The sequence below is a fragment of the Dromiciops gliroides genome, chromosome 3 (genome assembly GCF_019393635.1).
Source record: "Dromiciops gliroides isolate mDroGli1 chromosome 3, mDroGli1.pri, whole genome shotgun sequence".
Taxonomy (NCBI): Eukaryota; Metazoa; Chordata; class Mammalia; order Microbiotheria; family Microbiotheriidae; genus Dromiciops; species Dromiciops gliroides.
This window is the reverse complement of record NC_057863.1, coordinates 19,919,624-19,946,753: the sequence shown is the minus strand read 5'-3', so window position 1 is coordinate 19,946,753 and position 27,130 is coordinate 19,919,624. Positions and strand designations below refer to the sequence as shown.

Genomic DNA, 27,130 nt, shown 5'->3' with positions numbered 1-27,130 from the left:
CAAGATTTATATAGGAGAAGCTGGAGCTAATAAGCAGAAGGAAGGGGGGATTCTGTGGTCCCATGATACTATGACCCTAGCTGGGAAGCATGCTCCTCTTAAACAATCATTAATGGCATCTCTTCCAGAATAAGAAAATGGCTACGTTGGCTCGCTCTTGCTACTACTACCTGTGGGACATTGGCTTTCAATACTAATCACCCAATAGGCATGCCCTCATAGTAGTCCCTGTACTTCCAAGTATTGAAAACTTCAGGCATAAAAGAATAAAACTCTTGTTGAGATCAAGGGCAAGGCTCAAGGGCATGGCTCAAGGGCATGGCTCAAGGGCATGGCTCAAGGGCAGGATGAGCCATGCTTCAATTATTCCCAGATAGGGGCATTTTTATGTGATGGAAATGGAGACCTCTTCAATGGTATCCCCAAATCCCCATCAATGGGAAGCAAGGAAATCAGTGCCTGATGCATATCTTCCATATCAGACAGGATAGATAGATAGATAGATAGATAGATAGATAGATAGATAGATAGATAGATAGATAGATAGATAGATAGACAGATAGACAGATAGACAGACAGATAGATGATGGATGATAGATGGTAGAAGAAAGATAGACAGACAGATGGATAAATGAGATAGATACATGGATGATAGGTGATCAAAGACAGACAGACAGAAAGACAGATAGATAGATAGATGGATGGATGGATAGATAGGTTTGGGTGTTTTTGTTTTGTTTGTTTTCCAAACCTAGATTCCTAAACAGTTTTTGGCCTCCATGACACTCCTGACCCTTTGAAAACAAATTCTGATCCCAACTGAAAAGCAAACAGCCTTAAATGACCCCATTCTGCTTTCCTCACAAAAGAAAACCCAATTCCTGTATAGATTTAACACATGCATGCCAACTATAAAAGCATGCATTTGGCGGGGGGGGGGGGGGAGGTGAGATGAGGATTAAGTGACTTGTCCAGGGTCACACAGCTAGTAAGTATCAAGTGTCTGAGGCTGGATTTGAACTCAGGTTCTCCTGAATCCACTGCACCACCTAACTGCCCCCAGAACATGCATTTTTAATATTTTCTAATTATATGTTGCCTGTTTCAATGTTGAATACATGTCCTCAAATATACTAAAAGGAGATTAAGTCAATGAGTTCTTCTTCTTGCCTTGAAGCTTCATGAATTTTTCAAACCTTACCCTGTCCCCAGGTTGACAAATTTCAAATTCTCCCCTTTTTCCATTTCAGTTTTTTTGAAATAAGCACCACAGTCCAAATATCTAGGGTTTTTTTCCATCCAAGACAGAATTAAGGAAGGGAATGAACCCTCAATTTGTTGTGATACATTTGAGAGAATGCTGTCAGTTAAGAACTCTTCTTGCACATCCCCCAAAGAGAAAAAGACCTATTTGTATAAAAATATTTAGAGCAGCAATTTTTGTGATGGCTAAGAATTGGAAATCAAAGGAATGCCCACCAATTGGGGAATAGCTAAACAAGCTGTGGTATATAATGGTGATGGAATATTGTGCTATAAGAAATGACAAGCAGGGTGATTTCAGAAAGGCCTGGAAAGACTTGTATGAACTGATGTACAGTGAAGTGAGCAGAACCAAGAGAACACTGTGCACAAAGACAGCAATTTGTTTGATGAAGAACTGTGAATGACTTAATTATTCTCAGCAATACGATGATCCAAGATAAACCCAAAGGACAATTGATGAAACATGCTATCCACTTCCAAAGAAAGAACTGATATTGATTGAACACAGACTGAAGCATGCTATTTTTCACTTTCTTTCATTTTTTCTTTTGTTTAGGTTTTCTTGTACAAAATGACTAATATGTTAATTTTTTCATAATCATACATGTATGACCCATATCTAATTGCTTATCGACTCAGAGAGGGAAAGAGGGATAAAAATTGAAACTCAAAACTAGAAATAAAAATTTTTATTACTTAAAAAAGAAAAATATAGGAGGGGACAAAAGGCATTAATAAAACTTATTAAAAATAAATAGTTGAATAATAAAGAACTCTGCTTGCATTGGTAGCCTTTCGATTTGTGACCATAATGGAAACAGTCTATTTGGCAGCATTTTGCATGTACACGCACAATGACAAAGGTAAAAGGCATCTTGATGCTTCCCAATATAGAGTTCTGGCTACCTGAGAGTTATCCTGAGAGTAATAGACTTTCTAAATCTAGGAGTTAATTTATACTTAGGCAATCTAAAGGAAGAATGAGGGATAAGGAGGAGAGTCATCTTCTATTTGTCTTCTTTCCCTTATGCATTAAATGCTTCCTGTGTTTGATTTATAATCTTTCTGGTCCAACTGCTACACTATATTGTCAACACTGACCTCCCAGAAGAACAGCATGGCTTTAGGCCATAGCTTGGAATAGTCGAAGCATGGAAGATCGAGAAATGCAGGGGATAAAAATCGAGCCTTTTGAACTTCATTCATTTATATAACACTGGATACCATCAGGAGTTGGGGAATAGGTTTAGCTGCACAGAGATGCTCATAAAGACCCCAAGGCTTCCTGTGTGATGGGGTGAATAGTTCTCAGTAATGAAAAAATTGATGCTTTCCTCTCTACTCCATACCCATCACAAACAAGGAAGTGGAGCTGTACAAAAGACTGTCTCCTTTTCTAATCTGGAAGAAGTCATGATTGTGGATAATCAAAAAGTAAACCTAAAAACTAGAGTTATAATGAGGAAGGAGGCCCTTCCATCTTAAAAGATTGAAGCATGAGACAAAGGGAAGGTACAAGGATTCTGGAATAAAATACCACTGAGAGAGAGGGGGAAGGACAGAAGGACAGGGAGAGAGGGAAGGAGGAGGAAGAGGGAGGGGAGAAGAGGGAGAGAAGGGGAGTGGTAGAGGGGAGGGAGGGAGAGAGGGAGGGAGGGAGAGAGGGAGGGAGAGAGAGAGAGAGAGGGAGGGAGAGAGAGAGAGAGAGAGAGAGGGAGAGAGAGATGGATGGGGAAGAGGAGGAAGGAGAGGGGGAGATCATCTGTTAAGCCAAGGAACAGTTACAATCTGCCAACACAGGAATAAGAGGACTAAGAAAATCTTGTTCCTTCAAGTATTGAGCAGTGAAATAAATATCTTCTGGTTGAATCTAATCAGGCTGATTTTTGTATTCACCTCAGACTGGAAATGTCTTCAGAAATCTTTGAGACATTTATCCATGAGATGTTGTAGGCTGAGCAGCTTCACACTTGAAATGTAAAGACACTAATGAGGGCACAGGAGAGATACTGACTTATTTGAGGAGCATCTGCACCACTCTGTGAACTGACATTGCTCCTGCTATGGCCACCAGGGTCATGGTAGTGTCAGAGGAGTAAAGAGGGCATATGTAAGAGATGTAAAGAAAATAGAATTTGCAGAATTTGGTGACTGATTAGATGGAGGGGGTGAGAGAGTGATGAGATAAGGATGACACCTCGGTTTTGATCTTGGCTAACTGTAGGGAGTGATAGCCTCAACAGTAATAATAAAGTTAGCTAGAGGAAGAGTTTTGGACATGTTGAGTTTAAGATGTTTATAGGACATCTGGTTTGAGATTAATATGCAGAAGGCAGACTGCAGAGAATCAATGTGAGTGAGAGTAGATTAAGTAGGGATACTGATTAGCAAAAAGAAGGGATACAGGATGGTGGCTAGTAGGATAAGATGGATCAAGGGAGAATTTCTTGAAGATAAGGGAGACATGGATATGTCGTAGATCATAAGGAAGTGGCCAGTAACAAGACAAATACTGAAAATTAATGAGAATAGTGATGATAGGGGGGCCCATCTACTGGAAAAGATGAGATGGAATGAGATTGCTTATGAATGTAAAGGGATTTTCCTTGGCAAGGAGAAAGGCCATGTCTTTGTGTGAGACAGAAGTTAAAGCAGAGATAATGGCAGAAGCTATTTGGATGATATGAGGTGAGGAGGATCAGAGAACAGAGAGCTCTTAGTGAACAGCCTCAAATTTTTACAATGAAATATGATGCAAGATTCTCAACTTGGGGATTAGAGAGGGGGGTGCTAAGGGAGGGAGGTTAGAGGAGAGATGAAAAAAATTGGAAAAGTCACCATGGTGAATGGGATCTTGAGTCAATTAGGGTGGTGTAAAAAGATTGCTATGTCACAGCAAGGGCCTAGTTGAGATTAGTACATTTATTAACATAAATTTGCAGTGGATTCATTCAGCATGGTTTCATGATTTGATCCAGATTTATTCAGCAATTCCTGTGTAAGAACAAAGTCAGAAGGTGATAAGGGACAGAAGTTTTTCAGGATAATAGGGAGAAGGGGTGAGGGACTGAATCCAAGGTTCTTCTTGATGCTTCTTGACCCTCTATCCACTAGATCATGCTGTTGTCTGTATAGCTTATTAAGATTTATTTTAGCCAAGCAGAAGATAAAAATATTACCTAATCCGGATACTAAGGAAGTACACTGTCTCATGACTTACCTCCTATAAGTAGAAAGCTAACGTGGAAGCCAGGACGTCTTTCCAAATACCCCAAAATTCTACTAGGTTCTCAGAGATTCTAAGGCAAGAGCATGCATTTTCATCTTGCTATTTATCCCCAGTGCCCACCTAGCACCTTGGACAGACTAGATCTCACTAAATGTTGAAATGAATTTTCATCTGAAGACACCATGTACTTTGCTCTATTTTTTCCATGGTAACTTTTTTGTTGTTGTTAAAGATTCAGAAAAAGCAAGATGTTTCAAGCATAAATGAAGTAAAAGGCAATATTAAGGTGTAGGAAAATTGAAAGTATAAGTCAAATGGATAATTTGGGTTTGTTTGGTTGGTGAATTTATCAGAGTAGGGGGCTTTTCAGGTGTAGAAGCTATGTCAATTGCTACCTATTAGCAACTCTGTCATTTTAGGATGTTAGAGAATTCATCAGGGGTACTGGGAGGTTAAAGTATTTTACCCATGATCACACAGCCAATATATGTTAAAGGCAGACTTTGGACCTAGGTCTTTCTGACACCCAGGCTAGCCCTCTATTTACAATGTCATGCTGCTCTCATCTTTAACAGTATCAGACTTAAATATACAAAGCTAGTGTATGCATGAGTGAATGTGAGTATGAGTACAACAAGGGAAAGAAGTTGACCTGTGATTTGACTGATAGAGGGAATTTCCAAGCTAAAGAAACTTTCTCCACTACTGTAAATCTCTAACTGCTCTGTAACTTAAAGTCTTAGAGGACTGCTTAGATAAATGAGTGGTTAAGTGACTTGTTCAGGATCGCCCAGCAAGTGTGTATCAGAAGTGAGATTTGAATTCAGGCCTTCAAGAATGTAAGAACAGCCCTCTATCCACTATGCCACACAGCTGAGGATGGCCCAGTCCAAATGTGGAAAACTTGAGGAGTTGTCAAAATCATTAATACATTGGGGCAGCTAGGTGGATAAAGCACTGGCCCAGGATTCAGGAGGACCTAAGTACAAATCTGGCCTCAGACACTAGACACTTACTAGCTGTGTGAGCCTGGGCAAGTCACTTAACCCTCATTGCCCTGCCCCCCCCCAAATCATTAGTACATTAGCTTTTGTTTCAAATAAAAGAAATAAACAGTACCTTTGTGACTACCTAACCATCATTGTTGCTTTTATCTGTCTTAATAAGGCCATTAAAATGAAGTTGTCAAATCTTCATGTTTCATTAATTCCTTTATTTATTCTGCTTAAAAGAAGTACCCTGGTATTTGTATTCCTTCAAGCCCTCTTTCAACCTATGTTGCCACTTTGGGAGGCTTTGAATGACCATAAACAGTGTTCTGAATTCAGGCAAGGCCCATATGCCACTTCACAAACAGGCTGGCCTATCTACAAATCGGCAGGCCTATTGAAAAAAAGCAAGGCCTCTTTATAAACAGGCAGCTTTCCACAATTAGACCAGAGCATCTGTGGAGTAGCTAGTTCTCGTTTCATAGGCCTGTTCTATCAGAGAAGGCCAGAGTTATTATGAGAGGAAGGGAAGTACCAATTGTCATTTGCAGGCCTTGAATTGCTTTGTGTTTGTTCCATCCTATTTTTCCTTTCATAATTGTGGGATTTTTTGAAGGGTATAACTGTGGTAAAACATCATCCTTTACAATCACCTAATTCTGTCACAGAGGAAAGAAAATATTGTGGGTGCTGAAAAAGAGAGCTTTGAGCTACTTGGTGGCATGGAATAAAATGGGCACCACTCCAAAAGGCCTCAAAGCTAAAGTGGAACTGACAAAGTGCCAAACATCTCCTTGGCATTAAGTTTTCACTCATTTTTTTTCTTTTGAGTTAACAGCTTGTGAAAATAATAATGTGATAATGCTCCCTTATATTCCAAAGACCTCAAAGAACTATCTCATTAAGCTTCTTTTTCGGTATCTCTTTGAGACTGATAAGATGGCAGTTGTGGTTGGTAAGGAAAAACAGGCAAGTCAGGTGATTTGTCAAAGTCAATGAATTCCACCAGGCTCAGGGTTAAGAATAAAACTTGAGTTCTGCTAACTTCTCTCTCCAGTCTTCTCCATACAATATTGACTTGTCTGTAAGATTCTTATTTGATTTCAAAGTAGGCTTCAGCTATAAGTAAGCATCATACCGAGTAGTTCATAGGAACATTGGTTTGGGGCTAAAAGGGACCTTGGAGTCCGTGTTGTCCAATCTTTTTCTTCTACAGTTGAGGAAACAGCCACACAGGTCCTGAGTAGCAGAGATGGGATTGGAATTCAGGTTCTCTAAATCTAAATATAGAGTTCTTTCTATTGTATCACATGAACTTCATGTCAAGCCCATCATGAGATAGGCAGAGAGTTTGTCATTGTCAGAATTTGAACTGACCTAAATTACTTACTTAGAAGGGAATGGTTATTTACTTTGACCTACTAGTGTTTTCTACAAGTGAAATATCAATCCCTTTAGCCTTTTGTCATATTCTCTGTTTCTTGCCCACCATCACCACCAATTTTTAATCATCCTTGTGCCTCCTTGCCAATCTCTTCTCAGTCCTCAAGATCCAATACTCTGAAAAATGTTCAGCATTACTATTAGTGCAATTCCTTTAGCACCCTAAATTCTGCACTCTCTTCTATGCTCTCAGTAGTCCTTTCTTATATTCTTTTCTCTTCCTTGATTCCCTTTCACTCTTTTCCCACTCCTTTCTTCTCTTTCTTTCCCACCAAATCCAAAAGTGATGAGTGGAGGATATGCTCAGAGCTGCCTGAAATCTCCTGTAATCCTGGGTTTCTCTTTGTTTTTATTTAAATCAATCATCATGCAAACACAAACCAACACAAATGATATCTTTCCCTCCAATAAATGACTCTGAGCCCCAGAAAGCTTGTTGTCTGAGAGTCACTTATCACCTGTGTACAGGGCCAACCTACCCAGTGCTCTCCTGACTTTTAGTGCTCTCCTAACCTTTTCCATACTGAATCTTGGGAGATAGGAGGCCTCTATGAGGCCATTTATTCCAGCCACTCTCCCAAAGCAAGAGTTCCTTCCACAGCATATCAGGCATACAATCATTCAACCCCTACTAAAATATTTCCAGAGATTAGAAACTCACTAATTTATAGGCCTATTTCTTTTATTTAAATTTCTTTTATTTTCAATTCATGGAACAAAAAAGTATTTCCATAACACAGTGGAATAAAAAAAAGATGATTATATATGTGAATGGGTTGAAGAGTGGGGAGAGAAGATAAGGTAATGGGATAGGCTGAAAAGGCCTGACTATTTCACTGCTGGGCAATTTTAAGTATTAGTGGGTACCCATTAACTGTAGAATGGCCAGATTGTTACATATTAATGTAGTAAAACAAATTTGAATAAATCAGAGAAACTTGGGAAGACATGTATGAAGTTTTATGGGTGCATCATTAGGAAGAGAAAACAGTAGAAGAAGGAATCAATAATTGAACATGTTAAATTAAGTAAAATGGAGGAGTTTGAGTAGATCTTCTCTCTACATCCTCTTTTTGGTCCAGTCGTGGAAATATGGCGATATGATCATTAAGCACTACCCGGTTCTGATGCTATGATAATATGATCAGTGTCCTGCCTCTGGATTCTGATATTCCCACACATATAGCACTGGAAGACAAGCCTGTTATTCACTCAGGTAAAATCAATACATTGCTCCAACATTCCTTCCCTAGGTGACCTAACCTTGCTTCCCATGACCTAACAACCTTTGGGTCTTCCCTAGGCCAATTCTTCCTTGGTTTTACCCTGTGGAACAGTACCTGGCCAGGAGTTTCCTGAGGGAAAGTGAAATTTGCAATTGAGATAGACGTGTGTGTGTGTGTGTGTGTGTGTGTGTGTGTGTGTGTGTGTGTGTGTATACAAATGCCTATGTAGAAAATTTTGCTTCAGGAGGAATAGTTCTGGAATGTAAGGAAGGGTCTCAAGATCAACATTCTCCTCTTAGAGTAGAATTGGCTGGCAGGGAGGGGTGTCACACTCAATCACAGAATTGTATTTGATTGATAAGTCAGCTCCAGTCATGTTTGGCTATCAAGTATTGAAGCTCAGGGGCATGTTTTACAGGCATTTAATGAGGCCTCCAGAGTCTTTAGTTCACATGGGCAACAAAAGCCCTCTGAGGATTTGTGGGCCAAGGAAAAAAAGCATTGTGAGAACCTTTTTACACTGGCAATTTAAAAAATGCCATTCAACTAAACTTAAGAACTTCTACAAACATCTGCTGCCACCGGAATGCTAGAAAGGATGGAGGTGGGTGGCAGGAGGGAGAAGCATGTTTACAGCTTTAGAGTCGAGTGGCTGTGAAGTGGACTGGGCAAAGCCAGGCATTTTCTAGCACTCAGGTGACTTGTGTGTTTTCATGGATGACTGAGAGGATATCACAAATGTTTGTGGTCTGCTCTGCAACAATCATTTCTGATCCAATAAATATGTAGAGAAGCACATCAAAACGACGCGAAACAAGCCAAACAGCTGTGGCTATAAATCCAGAGACATTGTCAAAAGGGCAACACAAGTAGAATGTTAACCAAGAGAGAATGAATTGCTGAATGAGGGGCAGCCATCCCAGCCCATCTCTAATTAGAAAATAGATTTGAATTATGGCACAAATCTTGGATCCAGTCGATCACAGTATTACAGCCTAATGAGTCAGGATGATTTATTCAAACTTCACGGGCAGCACTGAAAGGGTGCAGCTCTTCTTAAAAGAGCAATCAATATGTAAAAAGCCCCTGTGCATGCCCCCTGGTGGTGCTAACGGCACTATGTGCTTACCTATAAAATCAGACTCATTTTAAAAGTTGGAAAGAAAGGAACCTCAAACAGCAGGTATCCTAGACAGCCCCATGATCTTCCTATACCATCATCGATCTATTCCAAGTTACCTACTAAGTAAACATTCAGATATTTTCTGGGAAACCAAAATAATTAACATATACCTGTTGTGCCTGAGAAATGAAATTTAGATTCATTCTCTTAAACTCAATACCATGTACAACGTCAATGCAGAAATGCCATTTTTAGAAAGTGGCATTCCCAAATACTTACTCTAACAAACACCAGTAATTATTTTGGAATTATTTATACCTATGAGGATTGTATATAATTAACTTGTGGGACTTGTCTAAGAAATCTGTATTTTACTTGACTTTTTTTCCTTTTGAAATGGAAGACAAATAAGGAAGGGATGGGATTTCACATAACAACATTATCAAAAACTAATTTTCTCACAACTGATTTTAAAAGAAAAGGTTTAGCATAAACACATTCCTCTGACTACCCTACAGTACTGATTTATTTTAAGAGATTATCAATTTTTAAAATGATATATTTTTATAATTTTCTCTCTAATTTAAAATTATATAATTCCATAAACATCAATATAGCTGAACTTCTTAGCTATTCAAAATTTTTCATTTTTCATTTTATTTTATTTATCTCTCTCCCCTTACCCCTCTTTCTCTCTGCATTTCCCTCTTCCCTCTCCCTCTCTGATCATAACATCTGAATTATATTATTAAGGCATTATTAAGGAGAGATTAGATGACTCTATTTTTTCAGGTTGTAACAGTTTAACAAGTATACTTTTAACTAAGTAAATATTTCCTAATGAAGGATAAAAGTATACTTGCATTACAAAAGACAGAGAACAAGGGGATCATGCCAATCACTTTACAAAAGGATATCACTGCATTTTTTAATTTATCAGAAATATTTCCTTTAGATATAAAATGCCATTTTTCCCAGAAAAATTTAATTTGGAAGATAACCCCCATGATTCCAGATAGAGTTATTTGCTATGTTTCAGTTTGCCAGAGGGTATCCTGAATTCCTAAGGCATATATATATATATATATATATATATATATATATATATATATATATATATATCCAACAGTCTAAACTTATTTCTACTACTCACTTGTTGAAATATTGACATGACCAATAAGTGTAAATCAAAAAAATTAGCAATTAATATGGGGTGAATTACTCAATTTGAAAGAAAATCACTTTTCCAAAATTAGTGACCAATAATTGTCGCAACAAAATAGTATCTTAAGAAAGTCATGAAAAATATTTGCAATTTACCAACACTACTTAGTGAAGGGAAGCCCTACCATACTCTGATTGCCTTTAACTTGACCTCATCTAGAGTAAAGCCTTATGTTTTATCAGTAGCATGTAAAAATATGGTCCATGTAAAATGAAAAATATTTTGGAGCACTTACATTGTCAGATTTTTTGTCCTGGCCAGACTCCCATAAGATTTGTTGCTGTCCTGAGCTCTCCATGGTTCTGAAGAGAGTGAACCTTGCCCATTTGAAAGGAAGGAGTTGTTTATTTGGATGGCAGGAGAGAGAAATCCATGAAGTATTTTGCTAGAAAGTAAACTTATCTGAAGAATATCTCTAACACACACACTACAAAGAAGGTGCTGCTGCCCTTCGGTTATCCAGCACAGCTCTTAAGTGAGACTGTACAGCAGGAATCTTCAAACACCAACTAAAAAAGTGGTGAGCTCTTTGGAAGCTGGATTTAGATTGAATTTCATCAATTCTCTTCAAACTGAAACACACACAATAGAGAAGCCAGGATTCCAGACAACTACTTGATCCTAATGCAGAGCCCAGGCTCCCTTCAGTCCAGAGTTGCTAATGCTTTTCATCCTGTCAAATGTTTTTATTTCTAAAATAAATAAATATGTAAAATGAGACCTAGAATTCCATAGCTGTGGTGGACAAACTCTCCTCACTTAGGGCTGCTGCACTCCTGCCATCGCCTCTGCTTGCTGAGACTTAGCACAGGCAGAAATGAGGCACTGGTGGCTTTCACAGATTATCTCTTTCTGAGACTGAACTGTTAAGGAGCCACATGACACCCAATGATGTCATCTCTAAAACAGGTCACAGTGGCTGCTGTATGGAGATGAAGCCTTTCTAGTGAAGTGTTTGGCATAATGATTTCCTTGAAAACCCAGTGGAACTAAAGGGCTTGGTCTTTTGCTAACACACTTAACTCTGAAGGGAAAATCAGACTGCTACTCATATACCCATCAGAATCACTGTGCAAGCCACAGGCAGCTTTTTTTTTTCTGCTTAGGAAAGGAATTTTAATGCACAGTTGCTCCAATTTTAAAAGGGGGTTTCCTTTTCCCACTTAGGGAGAACAGTTGCAACAACTGTGGGAAGAAATGAAATGTGCTTTTAAAACACCTTCTTGTTTTTGCCAGATGTTTTCTTTATAATCAACTACAATTTTTAACAGTCTCTGGAAATTACAAGATAAAAATGAGTGGATTTATATTTAGGATCTAACCAAATATATCTTGAAGGAATAAAAAAACTACTTCTGTAAGGCAAACACTTATAATGGTCTGGTTTTTTTTTTATTTCAGAAAGGGTTTACCATGCATAGATTTTTTTAGCCTACAAAATCATGAACTCTTCAGTCTTTAGTTCATGTGGTTTTAATTAGTCTGGGTATGTAATTCATAATAGATATTATATGCAGATATCGCCTTTAATGAATCATTCATGTAAATTAGGAAGTAAAAGATTCCATTTCATATAATTTATAACTTTAATGCTAGCCAGAATACTTAGTCATACTCTAGAATGCAGGATTTTCTGGTTATAATTGACATTCCCTCTTGCTAATACATAAAACATCTCATCCCCTTTTATGTTCATTAAATAACCAAGACTTAACAATAAAGACCACCTCTAAACTAATTTGTTAAATTTTGTAAAACAGTAACCATTAACACAGTGATATTCTCACTTGAGGAAATTCTCATTTTGTGTGACTCTGGGGAAGCATCTATATGCTTCAGTTTTCTGAAATGTAAAGAGGGTATCACAATAGCACCTTTCTCAAAAAGTTGTGAGGATAAAATGAGATAATATTTGTAAAGTTCTTAGCACAATAGTAGATGCTTAATAAATTCTGATTCCTTTTATTCTTGTGGGGGGCGGGGAATGAGGGTTAAGTGACTTGCCCAGGGTCACACAGCTAGTGTCGAGTGTCTGAGGTCAAATCTGAATTCAGGTCCTCCTGAATCCAGGACCGGTGCTTTTATTCACTGCGCCACTTAGCTGCCCCTTTCATTCTTAATATAAAGAAATGTAAACAGGGAGAAAATCATAAACACAATTCCAAGTTTAATGTAAACTTCTAATATTTATGTGAATAAAACCTATGACATCAGTCCAAGAGGCCAACTTTTCTTCCCAATGTAATCAAGATAGGTGTGATCATGATTTTGTCTTTGTATCTCCAGCACTCAGCCTATAGTAGGCATAATAAATGGTTTTTGAAATAAATATTTCCTGGTGCACCAATGTACAAATAAATTAACAAAGTCTATCTATCCCTTTGTTAAACAGCCGGATTTAAAAAAAAAAACAACAAACAAACTTCAGCCAATCAGACACATTTTGAGTATTGAAGGAATACGGTCATTTTTTAATTACTTAGGATATTCTCAAGCCCAACTTAAATTCCATTTCCTCCCAGAACCTTCCCAACAGTCTTTTTTGCTCCTCTCTAATGCTTTTATATGTAGTGATTTGGATTATAGCTGTTAATGCTGGAATCTCATCCTCCTATTGAACTGTAAGTCCCATGATGGCCAGAACTATCTTCTCTAAAACTTTGTATCCTCCTCAGTATGTAGGACAATGTTCTGTGAACAGAAGGGGTTTAATAAATGTTGGTAAAATTCTAATTCTGACTTGAAAGAGAATGAATAGAAAAACAATTTTCTCTTTCCTTTTTTGGTAAAATGAGGCACTAGGATTAGAGCAGGAGTTCTTAACTTTTTCTGTCCTGGAGCCCTTTGACATTCTGGTAAAGCCATAAACCTTTTCTTAGAATGATATTTTAACGCATAAATAAATTATGAAGGGACACCAATTATATTGAAATATAGTTGTCAACTTTTTAAAGAAAGTTCACTGACCCCATGCTAAGAACTGGTGGACTAAATGGACTCTGATACATAATTCTTGCAAACCAATGAGTTTCTAAATACTATCTCTTACTATTGCATTTTCTCCCAGAACTGTCTATTAAAATATAAATTATAATATAATCCATAGTTCAAATATGACAATTAGGACAACTTTTCCTTAAAATGAGGATAACAAAAGAATTTTTCTCTGCCAATATACAATAGGAATGTTTTGATGTTTCAGTTCTCTCTGCCTTATCTTTTAAATGACCTAACACTATCCAGTTGCAATTGGCACTGTCCATTGTGATTTAACATCAGGAAAATCTGTAACAGCCCCTTCAAAATTATTTTTTAAATTCTCATTAAACTACATGTGTATCGTTTCACATTTTTGTTCTGAAAGTGATATAAACTCTTTGAGATATCAGTTCTGAGAGTCTTTTTTGCTACGTCAATCATTATTTATTAAGCATCTGTTATGTTTCACGTGTGGTATTAAGCAATGGAGACACAAAGGTAGTGTAGTAGATAGATAGAATGGAAAGGCTTGAGTTCAAATGCTACCTTGTACACTGACTAGCTGTCTGACCCTGAGCAAATCATTTCACCTTTCTCAGTTTCAGCTTCCTCATCTAAATAATAGGGGTAGTAAGAGCATCTACCATAGAGGGTTGCTATAAGGACCAATTGAGAAAATAATATGTACAGTACATTATTAACCATAAGTACTATATGAATGTTAGGTATTTTGATCTACATCCTTTACACAAGTTTCAGGTGCCTGAAGATAACCCTAGCTGATAGAAGAGGTGCTATGGTCTTTCAATGGGCTGGGGGTAGAACATTTCCTTTGGAGTTAGACCTTCAAAGTGTTCTAATCTAGCTATACCCATATTTAGAATGCTAATTTCAGCTAACACTGTAAATATCTACTGGGAGCAGGGAAGGTAGCTCTTCTTCAAGAGAGAGTGGAAAATTACTCCCTTCTGATTATAGATAGTCTTATGGTAAGTGGTTCTTTTCCCTAAAGAAAAGTTATAGGAACTGCTGAGGCAGATAGAGAGGGCAGACCAATAGCTTCCCTTTGATTAGCATTTGAGTAGTCTCTCACTAGAAAAAGAATAAATCCTGGAGGAATTTTGATACCAAGTAAAGCAACTGAGCCCCAGGGCTATGTCCACATGATAGAAAGAATTTCATGATGACATTAGGAGAAACAAGGTGAGTTCATTTTTCACTTTAAAGGAAAACCTTCAAGTTCCATAAGGGGTTACTGGGGGGTTGTGGATAGAGGACTGGACTTGGAGTCAGAAGACATGAGCTTGAAACTTACATCAGCCACTTACTAGACTGCATCATTGAAATGGGCAAGACACCTCCTCTCTCGTCCTTAGTTTTTTTCCTTTGTAAAATGAAGGTTAGCTCTAGGATCACTTCTAACTTTAAATCTCATGATCTTACAAACAAGATTGTTGTAGTTGTTCAGTCATTGTCAGTCATGTCTGACTCTTCATGGGGTTTTTCTTGACAAACTTACTGGATCGGTTTGTCATTTCCTTCTCCAGCTCATTTTACAGAGGAGGATATTGAGACAAACAAGGTTAAGTGACTTGCCCAAGGTCACACAGCTAGTAAGTGTCTGAGACCAGATTCCTGCCTCCAGATCCAGCACTCTATCCACTTTGCCACCTAACTGCCCATAAAAATAAAATTAGCAAATGATAAAAATGTTAACAGTTAAGTTCCAGTGAGAAAGAAGACAAATCCCACCTAAGTAAGGTTATTTTGTTGTTTGCTTTGCTGTTCTGGTCCAGACTGGTGATTTTATTGATGTAAGGAACTTTCAGTGAAGAAATATCTTCTACCAATAAAGATTGGTGCCTACTCCACAACTCATAATCTTAGATACCTGTTTGGAACACTGGGTACTACAAGGCTCATAGAACCAGCATGTGTCAGACATAGAACTTGAACCTGGGCCTTCCTGATTCAAAACTGGCTCTCTAAGCACTATGGCACACTCTCTCCCAAACTAACTTAATTCTTTTTTTTTTAATTTTTTTTTTTTAGTGAGGCAATTGGGGTTAAGTGACTTGCCCAGGGTCACACAGCTAGTTAAGTGTTAAGTGTCTGAGGCTGGATTTGAACTCAGGTACTCCCGACTCCAAGGCCAGTGCTCTATCCACTGTGCCACCTAGCTGCCCCCTAACTTAATTCTTTAAAACTGGTGACTGTATATTTAAACTGTGACCATATATTTAAACTATTGTCTTTATCTTTTTAATATTGCATCTATTAAAAAATGTGAGAATAAGGAGGAAAAGCGCATCAATTCCAATCTCAGGCAATGGATCCAGCCTGCTGACCTCACCAAATCACCATGATTAACACAGCACAATCACCTGGAGGCACTTTATACATATACACACATGCATATACATACACATGCACACATGCATGTACACACACACACACCAATATAACATGCCTGTGTAGATGTCTATGAATATATGCATATACCTGTATATGTATTTGCATTCATACATAATATATGTATACATATAAATATATTTGCATATATGTATATAATTTGTGTATTTACTTCTTTTGAAGATGAATGTCTCTTTATAGTTGATACTGAGAACCCAGTAAGTAAAATGATAAGAACAAACATCAGGGCAATGTCTAATTTTATCATTCCCTCTTCCCAAAATGACCTTGCATCATTATAAAAAAAATTAAAAAGGAAAAACATTTTGTAACATACAAGTTATGTTAGTTTTCTTTTTGAACTACCACTGGGGGAAATGTCAAATCCTCCTTATTAGAGTTTACCATTACATAACCACAACATCCAAGGAACATGCCAGGAGTTGGAGTTTTTTTTAATTCATATGAAAAAATTAAAGGCATAATAGCAGTTAGGTGGCAACAATTGGATAGAGTCACTGCTCTGGGGACAGGAGGACCTGAGTTCAAATTCAGCCCCAGATACTTGACACTTATTAGCTGTATGACCCTGGGCAGGTCATTTAACCCTGATTAGCTCTCTCTCTCTCTCTCTCACACACACACACACACACACACACACACACACACACACACACAAGGCTAACTTGACCTATACTATCAATGACCACATATATGATGCATCTACTCAGAATAGGGTGAGAAACAGAAAGGTGTGATAGATCCTGAGCTGGCCTTGGAGTTAGGAACAGCTGGGTTCAAGTCCTGTCTGCCTTATATTGGTTGTTTGAGTATCTCTCTGTGCCCTCTGGCAACTTTCTACAAAGATTCTTAACCTGAGATCCCTGGATTTGTTTTGTAAAAATACTTTGCTAACTCTTTGTCAATATAAATTGCTTGCTTTGTAATTCCTATTTTTGTTTTTTTTACGAATTTAAAAACATTATTCTGAGGACAAGAAGTCCAATGTTTCACCAAGTTCTCCAAAAGTGTTTATGATTCTATGCAGTCCTGACCATGTGTTGATCTGCACTGTCTAGGAAAGTTCCTTGCTGGGAGTTAGCTGTACCAAAAAAGTCACAAGTTTGGTTTATCAAAAATGTGCAAGACACCCCTTACTATTTGCTGAATCCTTCCTCTTTAAACAGCACTTAAGTTGCAAGAGCTTCCATCCAAAAGCAAAGGGTTGGTAGTGATTTAATCCTACAGGCTTTGAATCTAACCATAAGTAGCAGCTTTTACTGCCACATCACTGTCCACAGACATTTTTCATCTGAAAGCTGGGCATTCCCTCCCACTGAACTCCCTCCTACTTTCTCCTTGAGCCTAGAATATCATCCACACTCACTGACATCAGGAAAAAGCTTCAACGTGATCATCAAAGCAGGGTCTGTAACAGAAGCCCTTCTCTGTGTTTAATTTAAGGAGCCAGTGATTTATTCAACTTCAAGCCTTGTCATAAGGACATGATGGTGGATATAATCTAAGTACAGATGCTGAGAATGTGCTAGCAGTGCTCTGGAAAAATATAAGTCCTTCCTGCAACATCTTTCTCAGATAAAGAAGTGGTTAATCCAAAGGTCTTTGAATCCATACGTGGAAGATCAATAGGCTCTGAGCGTGTGCTGGAGAGTTTATGTCACCCCAGATGGATGAGTCAGCAGTCAAAAGATGGCTTCTAAAGCCAGCCAATTCTCTTGAATATGGCACCTGTTCAATTTTAGCAGCTTCTCCAAAATCAAGCCCTCCCAAAGCTTAATTCAAAGCATACTTTTAAGCCATGGAAGCTGGGAGAAAAATATCTGGAGAATTTTTTTTAATCCATTAAGTTTGTTAAAGGGATAATATTGGTTGACAAGTATTACAAAATCATAGGATCTTGAAGTTGAAAGGGTCTGTAAGGATGTGTAGGATTAGAAGAGACAGAGTGGGAGGGGCATTCCAGGAAGGGAGGGAAGAAGGAGAAAAAGGCACAGAGCCAAATTATACTTGTAAAATACCTTGATGGATCTGACCTCAGCAGATACTTCCATTCAACAAATCAATACTGTACAAATATACACTGGGACCTCAGTAAAACATGGCCCTGGATAGCTTGGAATTTAAGGTAAGAAGTGTCAGCTCAGAGGAGACTTTCTCTCACACTATCTCGTGTACAAACATTCCAAAGACTCATCTCTGTTCCTGACACCTCGCACTCCATTTCTCATTTTTGTGTCTTTGTACTGACCAGCCTTCATATCTGGCAAGCACTCTCTCATTGACACTTTCTAGAACCCCTCCAGTCCTTCAAAATGTAGCTCAATTATAACCTTCTTTTTCCATGACATTCCTCCCATCCAATTGCTAGTGCTATCTCTCCATAACTACCTTGCAAGTATTTTCACTTTTTTTCTGTATATGTAGCTTTTCCTTCTCCCTAAAGAATATAAGAATATATCATTGACCATAGGGATAGTTGCCTTCCTTGTAGTTGTCACAATTGAAATGAAGATCAACTGAGGCACAAAGTTGTGTGCACATTCACTTTACTGGTAAAGCTAGTGATTACCAATAAAATGGGTCTCTCAGCATTCCAGTCAGCCAAAAGCCCATGAAGTAGGGCTTACTAGCCTATCTGTCATTTTGAGAAGTACAAGAGAACAAAGAACAGGAAGCATCACAATTGGAAAACAATATGATTGACTAAAAAGTCTGAAGTATCATAGGTAGTGGAAAACAATATGATTGGATGGGAGTCTGGAAGGCAGGGCCAGCAACAACCTCTCCTTCCATCTTTTTGCTAGGAAAACTCATTAGTGGTGTCCACCTGCATGGCTAGTTAGTGTCAGTGATAGCAGACCAGGCTTCCCTGAAGAACAGCCAATGCCAGAGAGATAAAAAACCAGACTCCCTAGCATCCAACTGCAGCCTTCAAGGATAAGAGATTTCTTCTAATTGTACAAGGGCAACTAGTGACACAAAGGTAACAGTTTTCTTTCTTTCTTTTTTTTAATTTTCATTTTATTTAGAATTTTCCCCAAGTTACATGTAAAAAACACAATTTTTATTCACATTGATTTTTTTTAAACTTTGTGTTCTAAATTTTCTTCCTCTCTCCCTCTTCAACCACTCGCTATGAAATCAAACAATTCAATATAAGTCATACATGTGCAGTTATGCAAAACATCTTCACATTAGGTTATGAAAGAAAATAGACAAAATAACTTTAGAAAGAGGAGCTAACAAATAAAATTATACTTCAATCTGTATTCAGATGCCATCAGTTCTTACTCTGTTGAGGGTTTGCATTTTTCATACATCCTTCTGATATCATCCTGCTCATCATTTCCTTCACAGTTACTATTGCTAACTCTATTTCCCTTCATTTTATTCCCCCCTTGATATTTACTCTATTTTCTATCTTCCTACACCCTATCCCTCCTTAAAGTGTTTTGCTTTTTACTGCCCTCTCCCACCAATCTGCCCTTCCTTCCTTCACCTCTCCCCCTTCCCCTTATCTCTTTCCCCTCCCATTTTCCCTCAGGGCAAAATATATTACTATACCCACTTGAGTATGTATGTTATTCCCTCCTTGAGCCAATTCTGATGAAAATAAGGTTGACTCACTCCCCTGCTCCTTCCCCACCTTCCCCTCCACTCTATAAGCTTTTTCTTCTTTCTTTTATGTGATCTTCTGTTCCCCAGTCTGCCTTTCCCTTTCTCTTTTTTTCCAATGCGTTCCTCTTACCCCTTAACTTTATTTTAAAGATGTCATCATGGTTCAGCTAGGTGACGCAGTAGACAAAGTATCAGCCCTGAGCCCAAATCCGGCCTGAGACATAAGCCATCCCATCATGCGTGCCCCACAAAAAACAAGGATAAACAAAAAATAAATGCTTTACAGATATCATCCCTTCATATTCAATTCACACCTGTGCCCCCTGTGAGAAAGTTCTTATGAGTTAGAAGTATAATCTTCTCATGTAGGAATGTAAACAGTTTAATCTTTTAATATCCCTCATGATTTCTTTTTCCTGTTTACATTTTTATGCTTCTCTAGGGTCTTATATTTGAAAGTAAAATTTTCGATTCAGTTCAGGTCTTTTCATCACAAATGCCTGAAAGTCCTCTTTTTCACTGAAGTCCTGTTTTTCCCCCTGAAAGATTATACACAGTTTTGCTGGGTAAGTGATTCTTGGCTGTAGTGTCCCAGTTCCTTTGCCCCTTTGGAATATCATATTCCATGCCCTCGGGTTCTTTAATGTAGATGCTGCTGGATCTTGTGTTATCCTTACTATAGCTCCACAGTATTTGAATTCCTTTTTTCTAGTTGCTTGCAATATTTTCTCCTTGACCTGGGATCTCTGGAATTTGGCTATAATATTCCTGGAAGTTTTCCTTTTGGGATCTCTTTCAGGAGGTTATTGGTGGATTCTTTCAATTTCTATTTTACTTTCTGTTTGTAGAATTATCAGGGTAATTTTCCCCAACAATCTCTTGGAAGATGATGTCTAAACTCTTCTTTTGGTCAGGGTTTTCAGGTAGTCCAATGATTTTCAAATTATCTCTCCTTATTCTATTTTCCAGGTCAGCTATTTTTTCAAGGAGATATTACACATTGCCCTCTATTTTTTTATTCATTTGGATTTGCTTTATTGTTTCTTGGTTTCTCATAAAGTCACTAGCTTCCGTTTGTTCAATCCTAATTCTTAGGCAATTATTTTCTTCAGAGAGCTTTTGTATCTCCTTTCCCATTTGGCTTTTCAAGCTGTTGACTTTTTTCTCATGACTCTCCTGTATCCCTCTCATTTCTCTTTCCATTCTTTTCTCCATCTCTCTAAATCTTCCTTCTCTCTCTCCTACTTTCTCTTCAAATTCCCTTTTGAAAGCTTCCATGGCCTGAGGCCAATTCATATTTTTCTTGGAAGTTTTGGATGCTGGAGCTTTGACTTTGTTATTATCTTCTTCTGAGAGTGCATTCTGGTCTACTCCCCCCCCCCCCCCCGCCACTGCCAAAAGCTTTCTATAGTCCTCTGCTTTCTTTACCTACTCATCTCAGCTCAAAAGCAGATGTCTGATTGAAATCTGATTCTCTATGGTCAGAAGCTTGGCCTCCCTGTGTCCCTCCCCCACTGGGCTGCTACCACTAGAGTCCACTCACTGGATCAGAACCTAGGCGCTTTGCCCCAATTCCAGCAGAGGCCACAGCCAGGGCCAACTGCCGAAGCTCCTCACCAGTCCATGAGCCAAGCCTCAGAAGAAGCAGCTGGCATTGAAGACTCTGAAGTCCTGGAAGAACTGTCTGTTCCAAGCTGGGTCTGTACTGTGTGCTGAGCTCCTCTCTCTAACAGTGGACTGAGTTCCAGAAGCAGCTGCTGCCACAGTTGAGTAAGTGGTTCCCAAAGCCTGGTTCAGTGGGGCTGGGGCTGGGGCTGGGTCCACTAAGCACACTCCACTCTCACCCTGGTACAACAGACCTTTACTGCTGACCCTCTAAATTGTCTTTGGCTGGAAAGTTATTTCACCCTGTGCTTTTATGGGGGTTCTTCTGCTCCAACAATTGTCCTATGGCATTATTTGAGGGGATTTGGTGGGATTTGGGGGAGAGGTCAGGGAAGTCATTGCCTTTCTTCTGCCATCTTGGCTCCACCCCCAAACAGTTTTCTTTTAATTAAAATGATTTATAGGTAAATTTAACTTTTAAACTTAACTCAGAGAAGACAGCTGAACTTCTGGACTCATGAACTTCTGAGTATAATTAGAGACAAAGAAAGATGGATCTGGCAGTTGCACACTAGAATAAATTACAGGATGGAGTCAAATATAAAATACTAAATCAATATTGGATTTTCTCCTAGTGTTATACATGGCACCTAGTACAATACCTGACACATAATAGGGTCTCAATTAATGCTTATTGATAAGCATGGCCCAAAAGCAACTTACACTTGTAAGTTGTAAATTACAGTCTTTAGAGCACTGGACTTGTAGTCAAGAAGACCTGAGTCCAAATCCTTTCTCAGATACTTTAATTCAGTGACCCTGGGTAAGTCACTGAACCTCTCTGTGCCTCCGTTGTCTCATTTGTAAAATGGAATTAATAATAACAACCCTTCCGGGGTTACTGTGAAGATTAAGTGAGATAGCATACAGAATTTTCAAACTGTAAAGCCCTATAGAAATGTTTACTGTTAGAGCAGCTAGTTGGCGCAGTGGATAAAGCACTGACCCTGGATTCAGTAGGACCTGAGTTCAAATATGGCTTCAGACACTTGACACTTACTAGCTGTATGAACCTGGATAAGTCACTTAACCCTCATTGCCCAGCAAAAAAGAAAGAAATAAAGAAAAGAAATGCTACTGTTTATCATTAGTTGTTATTACTATATTATTATTATTTAGTATAAAACAGTGCTTCAGCAAAGCTCCAATATACTTAAGTCATTCCCTAGTCATTTAGTAGAATATAAACCATTGACTGATAGAGCTTGTCTTTTTGTATGCATGCCATTGCAGAACCTTAGACAATTAAGATACCATGGAGATCGTGTCACAGGGTCATTGAATCACAGCATCACATATTCCAAGCTGGAAGGAACAGTAAAGGTCATTAAGTTAAAGATCATTCATTTCCATAATTTTCAAGATGAGGAAACTAATTTCCAGGTGGTTTTAATGATTAGCTCATAAGTAGTTGAAACAGGGTTTGAAATCAGGTCCTCTAATTCCAAACCCAGCAATTTCCCAACTGTACCATACTTCCCCCTGTGGCCATATTTTGCAGGTGGTTAACGGAGGTGAAGAGGCTAAGCCAAAGCTGTCAGCAAAAATGTGATCTGTACCTATCATTTTACAAATGAGGAAACTGAGGTAAAATAAAGACTTCCCCTGGGTAACACAGTGAATTAGAGGCAGAGTCCAGACTGCAGCACAGATCTCCTGAGTCTCAGTACTCATATAATTTCCATAGTACCTAGCATATTCTATTTAGATAATAATATTTACTCCTCCAGAAAATCTATATACACCAACATATTTATAACAAACATCTTTGTTATAGTAAAGAATTGAAAACATAATAAATGCTTACTTATTGAGGAATGGCTAAACAAATTGTGATTTATGAATGTGCTAGAATATTACTGTGCTGTAAGAAAGAATAAATATGATGAATACAAAGAAGTATGGAAAGATTTACATGATCTAATGCAGAGTGAAGTGAGCAGAGTTAAGAAAACTAAGAAAATGACTGAAACAATGTAAGAAAGAACAATCACAAAAGTGAATTTTCAAAACCTCAAAGAATAATCATAACCCCAAAGAACACATATGAGAGGACACCTCCCCTTCTGTTTTGCCAATGTGGGAGGTATATGTATACACATGTATACACATACATATGTGCATATATAAATGCATACATATACACGTATGTTTACACATGCATATTTTAAGACTTTTGATATAGTGATTGGTTTTGCTGATTTTTATCTACTTTTCCTTTTCCTTTAAAAAGTTCCCTTTGTTTAATGGGATGGCTCACTGGGAGTAGGAGTGGAAGCACACTGGAAGAAATTTAAGATACAATAAGGCAAAAGATATCAGTGAAATTCTTGCAGAATATTTACTCCTTCAGAACGCAATGGGGACAGATTAAAGAAAGGCAGCAAATCTTGCTTTGAAATAATTTCCAAAAACTTTTGCAGTATCAGTGAATTATTACTAATATCAAGAATGATTCTGTTATGATATATGATATTATAAAATATGATGCAATATGATATGTTATGAAGCTGTCCAAAAGGGAAACAGGCTCTCTTGAGAGGTGATGACTTCTCTCTTCCATTAGTGACTAATTTCAAGTGGAGGCTGGGTGGCCACTTGTCAGAGATGTGACAGGGGATTCATGCCTCATGTATGGGTTGGACTAAATGACTTCTGAAGTCCTTTCCAACTCGTATAGAGGATGATTCTATGAATACATTTGCCATACAGGACATCTGTAGATTCCATTAAAGTGTGATTCCACCATTGTGTGCCATCACAATTGGACAATATGAGAAATAGGATAATTTTTAAAGTGCCAAAGCAACTCCATCTATTGAATTAACCATACATTTCCCTTATTTTGCAGAGTAAAAGTACTGTGTGACTATTTTCCCTCTTCCATTACCATTGATCCATTTCCTAACCATGAAACTGTTACTAGTCAAAACTACTTTTGCTAAAACAGAAATTTTCTATTGCCACACGATATATTATGGTATGAAGTTACTTAATATGCAAATTGCTAATATAATTTAATATTATCATCCCTCCTGTTGCTCTTTAATTTGGCCCTAAGCAGCTGAGGATTGAGGTTTTAATCAAAGAGCATTGAGAAGGTAATTTATAAGCTCAAACAAGGCTTTTTCCCCCAATCATTTTATCCACTGTTTATAACCCACCAATCGTGAAATTGTCATGGAAACAGATCACCTTATTACCCCTCCTGTGGTTATATTCTGGTTTGGTGCGTTTTTTGGATGTTACATCTGGGTGGGGGGGGCATACTGAAACTTAAAACATAGGCCAAATCTATATTCTTTCTATTTATTTCCATGAACCACAATGACAGTGATGATGGACTAAACTGATAAATATGGATTTCTGGGTTGTCGCAATATGCAGAAGTATCCATCACTCCAACATCAGTATTATTGAAGATTCAGCTAAGTAAACCCAGTTGCCTGTTCAGAGCATGGCTGGAAGATGCAGCAGTCAAAGGTAGTATTCCAAATTGGGTTCCATATAATCAAGACAAGCAGATAGTAGAGGGAGATTATTTTAATCAGGCATGGAAGTTTTTATCACATATTGAGAAGCAGGTCAGAAGGTTAGGGTTCAAAATAGGCAAAGACTGTCTTACTCAGATAAAGAGGAGTCAGGCATAATGAGAACTACAAAAAGAGAAAATGAAATACCAAGGACAACTCATGGGCTCTAATCCCAGGCTTACTCAATTGTCTCTACCCTTTATATTGAAATCATAGGTAATAGAGTTGGAAGGAAATTAGACTAGTTCAACAATTTCATTTTATAGGTGATGAGGCTGAGGCTTGGGGTGAGTTGCCCAAGGTCACACAGATAAGTATCAGAGGCAGATTTTTAATCCATTCTTCTGACTCAAGTCAGTGTTCCTCCTACTATACCAGGCTACTTCTCATATTCAGCTATAATAGGGAAACAGGCACTTTTACCAGGCTAATATCCCTCCAGATCCACAGAATGGTAGCATGTGAGTTTCTATAGGGTAGAGACTACTTTGTTATCGCCAGCATTTGGCAGACTGACTGGCATATGCTAAATACTAAATAAATGCTCATTGAATTGATTTATCATGATCCCTAAGCCTACAGTCTCCTCATCAGAAGGCAGGAACACCTTTTCAGCTCCAACTTGGGTCAGTATCCTAGAGTTTATTTGGCAGTTTGGCCAAGGACCATATCTTCTTTTTTGATCCTTCTCTGGAGACTCTTTGTTTACTGATCCAGAGAAGAGAAGCTGCGTGGGGCTGAGCCTGTCAACTGACATGTATTGATCAGTATGATTGAAATTTGTAATCATAATGATTATAGTTGGCATCTTTCTGCCACCCTGTGGGTAACTGTAGCCTAAGTTGCCAGCCTTGTGAAGATACAGTTTTGACATAAGGTCAACATGGCTGGGTTGAAAATTGAAAAGAAAAATCTATGGGTGTTTTGCCCATGTGACAGAAACATATATAGATATTTGGACCTTTCCATATGATGACAAGATGTTTTTTATTGAGATAGTTGGGGGGCAGCTAGATGGTGCAGCAGATAAAGCACCAGCTTTGGATTCAGGAGGACCTGAGTTCAAATCTGGCCTCAGACAGTTGACACTTACTGGCTGTATGACCCTGGGCAAGTCACTTAACCCTCATTGCTCCACCAAAAAAAAAGAATTATAAGAGATAGTTGGTATAATTTAATCAATCAATAGAGTCATGAAAATATCAATGCAACCTAGGAATATAGAAGATTCTTTATAATGACTGTCACTGTCCATATACATTTGAAATAGTTTGTTTTGCTTTTATAGCAGACCATATTTGAAAAGTTTTCTATCAAAATTGATTCTAAATTCTCCCAAGCTTATATTATGTTAGCTTATCTTATTCATCAAAGAATAATGTGCCCCTTCCCTTAACATAGGGAGAAGAGCTGATTGTGGTAGGATGAAAAGATGGCCCTCAGGATACCCCTACTCTTGTAATGGTGCCCTCAATTGTAATGGCTTCATCTCAAGTGGAAGGGAAGGTGAGACCTCCTCTTTTCAAATGATAAAGAGCTTCTGTGTGAGTCTAGAACTTAACTTTAAAAAATCTGTCTGGAACTTTAAGAGAAGAACTATTCAAGAGCTGTAAAGTCATGAACTATAAATAAGGCTGATGTTAGCACAATAATATTCACCATTCTTGAAATATGAACAGATAAATATACATATGAAATAAGCAGCAGAAACAAAAGCAAGTCTCTGAGTCTTTGAGTCCATCATCCAAACAAAATTTTGAACACAATTAAAACTACCTAAAAACCATTAGCTATCTCATTGTCTCCGCTGTCTATGATAAAGAAATACTGAAATGTTCTGGCAATTGAGGTCGATAACAATAGCTAGCAAAGGTAGGTGCAAAATCAATGAAACCAACCCCCTAAACCACACAGGAGAAGTGATTTCTGACCCTCCATTGATAGAGTTCAAATATAATCTTACAAAAATGATTCTAATGGCATTCACAATGCAGGCAATCGAAACGGCCAGCCTTCTATATTATTTTTCACTCCCAAATCATGAATTAACAATAAGAACGTCAAACCCCAATGCTTTCCTAAATGGTGGAAGAGAGACCTCTAGTGGTACTTCATCTTCTTACATCAACCAAATGAAAACACTTGCCTGAATGAAATCCATGTGTACTAAAAGCATTTCTAGTGTCAGCCCAGAGTAAATCCTTCTTCAGTATTATTTAACTGACTATGAGTTTCTTTCCTTGCCTCCTCTTTAAAATTCATGATGTGATAAAAACTTTTTATCAAAATAAATACAAATAAATTATTTTCAAAACATCTCAAATAATATGACGTCGCATTAATTTTCTCCCTAAATTCATACTATGTTCCAAATGCTTCAAAATCTTTTATAACTGAACAA

General features: G+C 38.0%; 1 protein-coding gene across 2 annotated transcripts in view; it reads right to left on the bottom strand.

The window, feature by feature from the left end:
• LOC122749242 (schwannomin-interacting protein 1) overlaps positions 1–27,130 on the bottom strand; it is an 830,285-nt gene that overhangs the window by 609,122 nt on the left and 194,033 nt on the right. Inside the window, exon 1 of one of the 2 annotated variants that reach the window (XM_043995507.1) lies at positions 10,737–11,318. The exons of the other annotated variant lie outside the window; for it this stretch is intronic. Within the exon in view, the coding sequence (XP_043851442.1) occupies positions 10,737–10,799 (63 nt within the window). The 5' untranslated portion in view covers positions 10,800–11,318. Of the gene's footprint in view, positions 1–10,736; positions 11,319–27,130 lie in introns of those variants that run through there. 2 annotated transcript variants of the gene reach the window in all.